Below are 10,872 nucleotides of genomic sequence, written 5' to 3' on the forward strand. Positions count from 1 at the left end.
GAGCTTTCAGCTTTGAAATGTAAGGAAAGTCTTAAATGTCATGCTAAATAGAAGTATGTGTGTGTTACTGCTGCCAAATGCACTGCTTCCCCATGGGGTTGGGAAAAGGTTAACCATCATTTGTTGGATATTTGGCAAAATAATAATAACAGCTTCGATCTTTGGGAGCTGCATCATCATATTCAAGATATACAAGAAAGTAAGATGGGTTTTTTTGGATCCTACTTCTTTAGCTGATGAAATACTCAGAGAATTGAATGGCTGTAACCCTGGACGATTCTTAAACACTCTGCATGGTAGATCCTTGTCTTGTTCTCTTTGCTACTAATTCTCTCTTGTATTGTAATGGTAGGAGGGAGAGCCTTCAGAACAAGAATTCGGGGACTCTGAAATAGTGACCCACCACCTGCTCTTTCAAAGAAGGAAGGGGGAAAATGAGGTGCACCTTCCATCCTGAAGCAAGAGGCTCTGACGGATCAGGACATTGCCTGGTGACTTGGGCGCTGTCCCAGCTCAGGAAGTTGAGGGCGAGTCTTCAGATATAGGTGTCGCCACTTGGGTTGAATTATACTCCTCTGTCCCTTGTAACCCTGCCCCTTCTGGCCTTTTTTGGATAGAACCTTCTAAAAAAAGGGTCCCCTCGCCAGCCTCCCGGGACCTTCTCTTGCTCTCCCTTTTGGGGAGCCTGAGGCTGAGAGTGGAGGAGCCGTCCTGAAGCTTGTTTAAAGGTAAAGTGTTTCATTTGGTGTCCCTGAAAATTCACATGAGCGACCTTAAGTTCAGCTGCTCATGCTGGTCGGGGACAGCAGTGTCCCTGATTTTTCATGATCCTTGTGGCCTTGCAATGGTGTCTGCACATTTGAAGAAGTAGTCCTTATAGACAGGCTTCAGCAGGGAAGGCCACTTACCAGGAAGCCATTTAGAGGTTCCAGGGAAGTCTCATGGTGGGGACTTCATGTGGGTTTCCTGCTGGAGCCCCGGGCACTCTTAACTGTGCCTGCGTCTGTAGGTGGATGGATGTGGCACTTGGGTCACGGACTCCCTAGTGCCAATGGGATGGGCATATTGACTGGATCTGTAGCAGGGACCTGGAATCTGGGTGTATAGGGCTGGTCAAACCTGGCTGCGCATGCCAACCTGGATCTGAGGTGGCACATGTGCCAATCTGCAGCCCTGGGGCAGGTCTGAAGCATGAGTCCTTGGGCCAGAGAGAACAGTGTTTGGTGCTTCCCCAGCCAGACAGGAAACCCCCCTGGAAGGTGGTGCAGGGCACTGTTATAGGCAAAGAGTGCACAGGGCCTGCTTCAGTGGTGAGGACTAGGCACCTCTAGGTGATGGCAGCTCTAGTTTGACTTATTGCAAATAATGCATAAAATCAAACTGCTTCCCAGGCACTTATCTGAGTTCTACAACAAAGCTTCAGAGTACTGACAGGAATACGTCCAGCCCCTACAAAGTAAGGGAACACTGTCTGGCCTGCAATCAATCATGACCAGACAGGCAGTGGGGAAGAACCATAGCACACGGTCCACAGAAACTGACCTGGGGTTTGGTCTCATGCTCCTGGGCTACCACAGGGACCTGGCATTTGCTCAGGGCCTGGGGTTGCTGGGCTCTGTTTGTGGAGCCTAGGCCAGGTCCCTGGATGTTAGAACTTGCCACAGTCTGACTGGGCACAAATGCCGCAGTCTGGCTGGGCACACAATCACGAGCCACCACACAGCTTGTAGATTCAAACAGCAACTCTTTATTCCCGAACTCACACCAGCCGTCTACAATCACGTTCTGGGGAAATCCACGTTCTCTGCCCAAATCCACGTTCTCTGCCCAAATCCACCTCCACTGGGCTTCTATCTCCAAAATATATTGTCTGAATCCCGTGAGAACTCAAGGGGAACTCAGGCAGCAGGATACGCCCTATTCCCAGCAGGAATAATCTTAAACCTTAAACCTGGAACCTAAACTGGGAACGCCCTAAACACGATTATCTTAAAACCGGGAACACCCTAATCTGCCTTGGTCCTTGAGCAAGGTCACCTACATTCAATGTCACTGCAACATGTCAGCAACATGGGGTACGCTGGCAAGGAAATTGTCATACCTACTTGGCTAATGGCTCCCAGCAAGAACTGGTAGACAGAGACAGTAAAACTGTTGTTACAGGGGCTGAGGGGGTGGCTCAGTGGTAGAGCACATGCCTAGCACGTGTGAGGCCCTGGGGTCAATCCCAGCACCAAACCAGACCCAAACTATTTATTATAACTGTATTCTGTATTTTCAAAAATTTAGAAAATAAATAGAAGATGTTCTAAAAGGTGTGTGTGTGTCTCTGTGTGTGTGTCTGTGTGTGTGTGTGTGTGTGTGTGTGTGTAGTAAATGGCTCTTCTAGACATAACACCTACCATATAGTCAAGAAATAAACCAGATGTTAGTAAACACTGCACCACAGTAGAATAGTGAACTTGAACTTGAAGGCACAGCAGTAGAGACACCAAAAATTGAAAGAAGGGTATAGTATTTTTTTTAATGAGAAAAAATTAATTATTTTTATTTTCTTGATGATGGACACCCTGACTGGGTGAGATGGACTTATTGGGTTGCTCTCCCCTGCTGGCGAGAGAAGCCCAACACAGTTTGTTTGTTTCATATTATTTTGGACCCTTTGTGCATCTTTGGAGAAGTTTTGGTTCAGTTCCTTGTCCAGCAGAGGAAATCCTGTCATTGTCCTATTGTGGAGGCCACCTGTGGGCAATGCTGACACTTCAACCCTAAAGGGAGCTCAGGACAGTGCATCCCTAGATCATGACACTGACCTCCAGGAGCCCAGCCAGGGGCCTGCAGGACACACAGCAAAGGCCCTGCTGTGCCAGGGGAGGGGAGGAAGCCTGGTGCCCCCTGCTGGGGCTGCCCTGGCCACAGCTCTGTGTCAAGAGAGGGGAATTAAGCAGCCTTGGGGCCAGTTCTTCCCTCCTGGGCTGTGGCTCCTGCAGCCCCACAGGAAGGGGACAGCCCACCTCCCTGCGTGGTCTTGTTTTCCTAGGAATGTGGCTGTCTCAGGATGCAGTGTCTCTGCAGCCCTTCAGACAGAGTTGGGTCTCCTCTGTCCACCCCCACGGTCTGTCTGATCTGTCCTCATCCCTCCAGGGGACATAGCACCAAATACCCCTGGTGACTCCTGAGCTGGCCCTTTCCAGGTGAGAGTGACCCAGGGCTGGGCCTCCCCTCTCAGGGCCTCCCTGGGGCTCCATCTCCCTTCAGCCTGTGCAGGGCACAGGGTGGTGAGCCCCTTGCCAGGGCCAGCCATCCCCCAGCCTGGAGATGCTTCCAGGGAGACACAGGTTCCCTCTTCAGGGGAGGGCAGAGCAGCAGACCCTGAGCACCTGGCTGTGAGCTCACCTGGCGCTTCCTGCTGGGGATGAGCACAGAGACCCAGGGAAAGTGAAGGAAATAACAAGAGCCGGGCATGGTGGCCCAGGCTGTAATTCTTGTAGCTCAGGAGGCTGAGGCAGGGGGATGGCAAGATCAAGGCCAGCCTCAGCAACTTAGTGGCCTAAGCAACTTAGTGAGACCCTGTCTCAAAATAAAACATAAAAAGACTGGGGATGTGGCTCCGAGATAAAGCCCCCCTGGGTTCAATCCCTGGTACAAATATATAAATAAATAACAAGTCTCTTTAAAGACTCTGGAGTGAGGTTTGTTTTCTGCTGAACTTTGGCCTCACCCACTTCCCCTTTTCCCTCCTGCACCCCTCCCCCGTTGTCTGCACTGCATGTCCCCTTGGGCCCCATTGCTACCTCCACCCTTTGCTGTGTCACATCTGGGGAACAACAGTGAGGTGTGCGCTCTGGCTTTGCAGAAGCTGATCTGTAGAACTTCCTGGTTACCCTGCAGTCCCACCATCTCTGGACACAGAGGCAGCAGGATGACAAGTCTGAGGCCACCTCAGCAATTTAGTGAGGTCCTAAGAAACTGAGGAAGAGTCTAAGCCTGGGACGAGAGCTTAGTGGGAGAGGACACCTTAGGTTCAATACCTGGCAGCAGGGGAAAAACCTCCTGGTTGTCCTCATCCCCTGCCCATGTTCCTGTGAGCAGGAACACCCTCGTCTGGCCCTCCGTTTCCTCGTCTTGAGGAGGTCGTCCGTCACAAACCCTCTCCAAGAGGGCTTTGGGTCAGGGGTGCAGGGTGCATGGGAGGGGCTCCGTCCTGGTTAATCTGCAAACCTCCTTAGGAGATGGGGCGGCGAGGCTGGGACCTGAGAGGATCCTGGCTTTGGCCCCTGGGTCCAGGTGGACGATTGCTGTGTCCACTGAAGACCCAATGCTGGGCGCTCTGCTCTTGTCCCAGGTCTGCAGGAGAGGCAGCTGCACAGCCCGCCTGCTGGGGCTTTACCAGAGCCTGGCTGACCTGGACGGGACGGGCCAGCTCCTGCCCCCTGCAGCCCTCGGGTCTCCCCTATGTGGGACAGAAACCCTGAGAAGCACTGTGAAGCTCCCTGTCCAGGGCACCTGCTCAAGGAGAGACAGAGCTGACCGTGCACTGCTGGACACGTGCCCAGCCGCACACCTTAGCTTTCCTGAAAAGCCCATGTACAGGAACTGCCACCCCAGGGGATGATGCCGAGGGACTGGGCCGGAGGAGATGGCTCCAGGTGCACCCTGGTGCCTGCAGGAGGAACCCAGGGCCACCAGCTTGTCTTCTGCAACAGCAAGACAGGAGGAGCCCAAGGCCTGCAGGAGGCGGGCAGGGCCAGGGCCACAGCAGGCAGGGCCACGCAGAGACCAGGTGGGCAGGACCAGGCCCGGGACAGAGAAGGGAGGAGAGCAAAGAGCACCCGCCCCACGCTCTGCCCTGGGAGTTCCCCTCAAGGTGGAGGGAGAGAGCGGCTGCTCATGCCCACGCTGAGGGGCTCTGCCTGCAGCCCACCTGCCTTGAAATGCTAAGCCAAGGTCCTGGGGCAGGAAAGTGCATGCCATCAACCACATGGACTACCAGTGAAGGGAAGGCCTGGAGGGTGCCTTACCTTCATTGATAGTCTCTGAACTACCAGTGGACTCTCAAGTCCCTTCATTGAAACAGCTCTGTTCACAATGTCATGATTGGCAACACAGATCCCCTAGTGATTCCATGAAGACAGAAACCCTGCAGGACCCAGGGAGCCATGTCAGGAGGTGACTCTAGGTGACGTTGGGGGTCGATGCTTCTCCACACTCCAGCAGTGAGCAGAGATGTTTGGATTTACACCACGACCTGGTGATGTGGTGCTACCTCGGCACGTGGAGGGTGGGAGGAAGGGACGTGGACAGTAAGAGCAAACACACAGCAGGACTCTCAGGGTTTTAATGTGGCTTTTTCACAGTCATGTCCACAGGACCAGCACCTGTTACACTGTGGGCACAGCTGCACGGACATCTCCCCGTGGGGACTGGCGTGTGGAGGGCTGCAGAGAGCGCTGGGCCAGCCCTGGGTGCACACAGCATGGTGGGGAAGGCTCTCAGCCAGCACCCAGCTGGTCCTGCACCCAGTCACCTCTGCTGCCAGGACAGTCTCAGGTGCAGCCCCACCTGTCCAGGTGGCCTTCAGACTCCCGAGGGTCCTTCGGCTCCCAGCTCTGCCCTCTGAGTGTGCCCTGTTCTCTCCTGTTCACCTCCTGGCTGCACCTCGGGTCCCTCTCTGGCTGTCCTGAGCCTGAGACAGCAGGACCCCGAGGACCAGCAGGACCAGGCCAGCCAGGCCCATCCGGATGAGGTTCTGCACTGTGTAGTCCTGGGGAGCTGAGGCTGGGAATTGGACACAGAGGTCAGAGGTCAGGGAGACAGGATCCCCACATGTCCACCCAGGGCAGCCGCCTCCCCTGGCCAGGACGTGACCCTCAGAGTCCAGCAGCATACCTGAGAATCCTCCCGACTCCCCTGAGCTGGGGTCTGAGCTGCTCTGCGCTGGGCTGATGGTCTCAGTGGCTCCTAGAACCAAGTAGAGGAGGGGACCTGTGACCTGAGGAGCCCCGTCCTGCCTGGGACCCACCCCCTCGCCTCATTCTCACCACAGGACTCTCTGGAGCCCCTCTGAGCCCTTCCTGGTCCTCAGGTCCCCTCTGCTCCTCTCCCTGGTCCTTCACCCTCTCTGTGCTCTGGGAGGTCAGGACTGTGTCTGAGTCACCTTGGAGCAAAGTTCAGCTGAGCCCCAGAGCAACTGGATGACGCCTGCAACTGTCAATCATGTGACAGGCACCACCACCCCATCCACCCACCAAGGTATGAGGACACGGAGGCTCACCCAGGTCCCCAGCAGGAAGCAGCAGAGCGGGGCCTGAACTGGGGGAGTCTGACTCCCAGTCTCCTTCTCTCCACCAGAGCTCAGCCCTGAGCTGGAGGGAAAGAGCCTGACACCCCGATGGCCCTGAGCCCTCCCCTGCTCAGTGTCACTGTCACTGCACACAGGGGACAGAGCCCTGCAGATTCAGGTCCTGGAGGCTTCCCTGGAGGCCCCTCTCCCAGCAGGGCACAGCCAAGGTCAGCCCTGAGAGGCACTCGAAGGTCAGGGCCAGGCCTCTCCTCTGCCCTGGGAGAAACTGAGGCCCAGAGGGGAGGGGCTGGTCCCCGTCAGCATCTCCAGAGGGGGCTGCTCCCCCCTCAGCTCAGACCTGCCCTGGACCCACCTCCCACCAGAGCCCCTCACTCACCACTCTGGGGTCCTGGGTCCGTGGGGGTGAGGGGCTGGTCCTCAGGGCCTCCTGGGGTGGGTGGGAGGTGAGGGCTGGGCTGCCTGCCCCCCACTTCAGCTGGCTGCTCCTCCCCAGGCTGGGCCCAGAGTCTCCTCTGCCTGGACCTCACCCTCATGCCTCCCAGCCCTGAGCTCTGGGGCCCGGGTTTCCTGACACTGTAAACCCTGATTCTTGTCCTCTGAAAAGTTTGAAGAGGAAGCAGAGATCCAGTGGGACAGTCAGAAGAGCTAGGTCAGAGTGGGGTGGGGAGTCCTGGGTCCCTGTGAGCTACGAGGCCTCAGGGACCAGCCTTGGGGATGGTAGGGGGCAGGGCCCCCAGATGGTCCTGGGAATGGGGACAACACGAGGGTGAGGGGTGCAGGCTGCCCCTGGGGACTGTCTCTGCCCATCCTCCTACACCTGCCTGGCCTCCCCAGGACCCTCTTGTGCCCACCTGCACCTTCCTGATTCCAGTGATGGGTGGGTGCACAGGCTGGAGGACCCCGGTGGCCCCTCTCTGGGGGGTGAGTCCCACTGGCCGACCCTCCCTAGGGCCCCTCACTCCCATCCCACCCAGAGCTGTCCTGGGCAGGGCCCTGAGGGAATCCTTGAGCTCACAGAGGATGGGGTCAGGGTCACTCACCTGAGACCACCAGGTCCAGGGGGGCACTGGGCCGTGACAGCAGGTAGGGGGATGAGCTGTGGGAGCCATAGCACCTGTAGGTCCCCCCGAGGGCTGGGGTCACAGCTCTCATGGAGAACTCTGCCTGGTGCCATGGGGCTCGGTACTCTGCTCTCAGACGCAGGGGGGGATCAGCTGCCCCCTCCTTGCACAGGAGGAAAGTGTCCATCTTGATCTGTGACTGACACAGCAGGGTGACGGTCTCCCCTGAGGACACTGTGGGACCAGGCTGCACTGAGAGGGAGGGTGTGACAGGGGGCTGTCCTAGAGAGAGGAAGGAGGGTGAGGGTGGCCCCAGCTTGTTCTGAGCTGAGACCTCCCCGGGGCCTCTCTGTGGGGACCCTGTGCTCTCTGTCTGTCTCATTGTCTCTGATTCTTCCTGTCCCTGTGTCCCCCTGTCTCTGTCCTCTCTGCCCCTCCCTGTCTCTCTCCCTCCTGAGACCCCACATCACCCTGGCCATCACCTCCTGGGGCTCCCCAACAGGGCTGTGCAGAGGCTGGGTCCCTGACTGCACCCTCTGTGCTCCTCACCTGAGACCAGGATGTCCAGGGGGTCACTGGGGGCTGACCACTCAGAGGAGAGGCTGTGTCCACCGTAGCACCTGTACTGACCCCCGTGGGAGCTGCTCACAGGGCCCAGCAGGAAGTCGGCCTGAGAGAGCCCAGCCTGGGGCTGCTGGGCAGGGCGCTGGGGGAGGTCCTGTGTCCCCTCCTTGGACAGAGCGAATCTGTCATAGGTGACGTCTGAGTGACACTGGAGGGTCAGGGTCTCTCCAGGGGCCAGGACAGGGCCCTGCTGGGTCAGGAGGGAGGGCTTCCTGGACACCCCTGGAGGAAGAGGAGCCTGGGCTGAGGGCTGGACCCTGCCAACCCCCTGCCTCCCCCCGTCCTGCCTGCAGGTCACACTCTCACTCATGGGGACTCTGGTCAGGAGACCCTGATTCTCTCCCATTTCTCTTACCTGGGGCCGTCCTAAGGAAAAGGCCAAAGTCCCTGCTTAATGTCCCCAACTGTGTCAGGGGAAGATGGAGCTTCCTCACCTGAGACCAGGAGCTCCAGGGGGTCACTGGGTCCTGACCACACCTGGGGTTCGCTCCTGTAATAGCCGTAGCATGTGAATGTCCACCTGTGGCTGGGGGTCACGGGGCCCACAGGGAACAGGGCCTGGACCTGCCCACTGGGGTGTCGCTGTGAGTCCAGGGTCCAGGTGAGGTGGTGTCCTCCTTCCTTGGTGAGAACAAACCTGCCATATTCCTGCCATGAGCCACACTGGAGGGTCACGTTCCCTGCTGAGGTCACCACAGGGCTGGGCAGGGCTGAGAGCCAGGGTTTGCTGTAGGATCCTAGGAGAGAAGGAGGCAGGTGTTCATGGCTCCCTCCTCCCACACCACCCCCAGCTGGGCTGTGAGAGGGACACCTGGGAGCAGACCCCCTCCCTGAGGGCAGAGCCTGGGGCTGGGACCCCTGAGTGTCCTCTCACCTATCATTACCACCAGCTCCAGGGGGTCACTATGCTCTGACCACCCAGCAGGGCTGAGATAGAGGCATTGATATCTCCCTGCATGGTGCTCAGTCATGTATGGGATGGAGAACTTGGCCTTGTTCCTGGGCCCCAGTGGTCTCTGTCTGTCCCAGGGCCCTGAGATTCCCTCTTTACCCAGACGGAACTCCTGGGCCTCCAGGGGCCCCTCACACCAGATGGTCACTGGCCTTCCCCGGGCGATCACAGAGCCTGGCTCAGCCCACAGGGTGGGCTTGGGGAGGGTCCCTGCAAGGGAATCAGAGGCTGGGTCCCAGCACACCCCTCAGATCCCAGCCCTCAGCCCAGCCCCCTCCAGGCTCCCAGCCTCAGCCCCCAACTCTGTTCTCCACCCACTGCCCAGGGTGGCTCCTGGTCCCCAGGAGGAGGACCTGGACAGCTGGGACACTCACCTGCCTGCCCTCGGGTCCTGGGGCCCAGACTCAGCCCTGGAAGAGAGTTCCTGTGAGAGGGGAGCCCCTGAGGCCTGAGCAGGCCCTGTCCCCCCACAGCCTCCTGGGCCCTGGGTCTCCTGATGGCCAGGGCCTGGCTGTGGGCTGACCTCCCAGAACAGGGTGTCCCCTCCCTCCGTCACATCTCACCCAGGCAGAGCAGGGCCGTGAGGGTGGGGGTCATGGTGTGTCCTTCCCGTGGTCCCAGGGTCCAGATGGAGGAGGTCACAGAGCTGGAGGACAGACACACACAGGGCGTGGCCACTTGGAGGCCGGGTTCTGCCTGTCATAGGGTGTCACATCAGCTGCCCACAGGAAGGGGAACTGCCCTCCCAGAGCCTGGCTCTTGTCCCCAGGACTGGGTGGGGAGGGCCTGGGCCCCCTGCAGGCGGCTCAGACAGCAGTGCTGCCCCCTCACCCCTTCTGCTGTCTGCCTGACCTGTCCTCGTCCCTCCAGGGCCAGGACGCAGCACAAACTCCCTGGTGCCCTCCTGAGCCGGCCCCTTCCAGGTGAGGGTGACCCGGGGCTGGTCCTCCTCCCAGGGCCTCCCCGGGGCTCCCTCAGCCCGTCCTGGGCACAGGGTTCTGGTCCTTGCTGGGCCAGTCGTCTCCCAGCCCTGGAGGTGCTCTGGGGAAGGTGCAGGTTCCTGCTGCAGGTGGACGCAGAGCAGCAGACCCTGAGCACCTGGCTGTGAGCCAGCTGGAGCTCGTGTGGGGGACAGAGGGACACAGGGGCCAGGGAAGGACCTGGGGGCTCCTGGTCTAGTGTGGGCTTCTCTGCTGAGCAGGTCCTGTGTGAGCTCTTCTCTCTTGTTCTGAGGCAGCAGCACCCCCTCCCCGTCTCCCTGGAGACCGTCCTCTGTGGGTGTCCTGCCTCCTCTGTGTCCTGTCCCCCCCTCTGAAGTCCCTTCTTGGTCGTAGGGCTCTGTCCTAAGCTACTGGGCAGGGCTGTGACTAAGTGGCCTGAGTTCTGGTGAAGCTGCTCTTTCTTCACTTCAGCTGTGGCCTCGGGTCCCCTCCCTGTGAGAGCAGAGGGGTCAGCTCATGGCAGAATTCACTGTCATTCTTTAAAAAGGTCACCTTCTGACTCAGTCTGAGTGTTTGTTCTGGGATTTGCCTGTATGTAAATATTCCTGTCAGTTTTTCAACCAGGTAGTCGCAGAAGGGCCTGGGTGTGACTGTCCCTTATCCCATCCCACCCCCTATGAGAAATTGGGCCTCAGTGACCAGCCTTCATCCCCCTCCCCTCCCTCCCCTCCCCTCCGTCCCTCACTCCCCTCCCCACCCCCTGCTGCCTTCCCTCCTCCCTCCCTCCCTGCCCCTCTCCACCCCTGCTCTCCTCTCCTCCCTGTCCCCACTCCTCTACTGTTCCCTGGTCTCCCCTGGGCTAACTAGGACCTGTTTCCTGCACCCCCTGGGGCACAGTGGCCTTGTCATCTACCCTCTTCCAGCCACTGGGCTCCTCACCTGGACCTGAGGAGTCAGTGACCCCCCCCAGGGGATCCCGACTGTCCCCAG

General features: G+C 58.6%; 1 protein-coding gene across 12 annotated transcripts; it reads right to left on the reverse strand.

Annotated features, from left to right (window-relative positions):
- Positions 1 to 5,322: 5,322 nt before the first annotated feature.
- On the reverse strand, positions 5,323 to 10,526 carry LOC124084008 (leukocyte immunoglobulin-like receptor subfamily A member 6). Of its 12 annotated transcripts, XM_058574692.1 has the most exons (11): positions 9,505 to 10,524; positions 9,316 to 9,351; positions 8,864 to 9,151; positions 8,627 to 8,726; positions 8,424 to 8,479; positions 7,915 to 8,211; positions 7,345 to 7,647; positions 6,681 to 6,731; positions 6,042 to 6,157; positions 5,890 to 5,961; positions 5,323 to 5,778 (listed from the first exon to the last, which is right to left on the reverse strand). In XM_058574692.1, the coding sequence occupies exons 1-11, from the start codon at positions 9,536 to 9,538 to the stop codon at positions 5,578 to 5,580; spliced, it is 1,554 nt and encodes a 517-aa protein (XP_058430675.1). In that variant the 5' UTR covers positions 9,539 to 10,524; the 3' UTR covers positions 5,323 to 5,577. The 12 variants fall into 12 exon arrangements, 10 of the variants coding, with proteins under 10 accessions (XP_058430675.1, XP_046286748.1, XP_058430678.1 ...); XM_046430792.2 differs by having other exon boundaries at positions 8,424 to 8,726; positions 9,505 to 10,521; XR_009225586.1 differs by having other exon boundaries at positions 5,762 to 5,778; positions 6,042 to 6,128; positions 8,424 to 8,726; positions 9,505 to 10,526.
- Between the last annotated feature and the right edge of the window lie 346 nt (positions 10,527 to 10,872).

Source organism: Marmota monax, unplaced genomic scaffold, assembly GCF_021218885.2.
Source record: "Marmota monax isolate L192 unplaced genomic scaffold, Marmota_monax_Labrador192_F-V1.1 WCK01_AAM20220418_F8-fsc00215, whole genome shotgun sequence".
Lineage (NCBI taxonomy): Eukaryota > Metazoa > Chordata > Mammalia > Rodentia > Sciuridae > Marmota > Marmota monax.

Excerpts from the sequence above, each read along its gene's own strand:
- LOC124084008 (XM_046430792.2), bottom strand. The coding sequence starts at position 9,538 with ATGACCCCCACCCTCACGGCCCTGCTCTGCCTGG. Across the intron at positions 9,352-9,504 it reads CACGGCCCTGCTCTGCCTGG|GGCTGAGTCTGGGCCCCAGG; the intron begins GTGAGATGTGAC and ends ACTCTCTTCCAG. Across the intron at positions 8,727-8,863 it reads GGAGCTGGTGGTAATGATAG|GATCCTACAGCAAACCCTGG; the intron begins GTGAGAGGACAC and ends CTTCTCTCCTAG.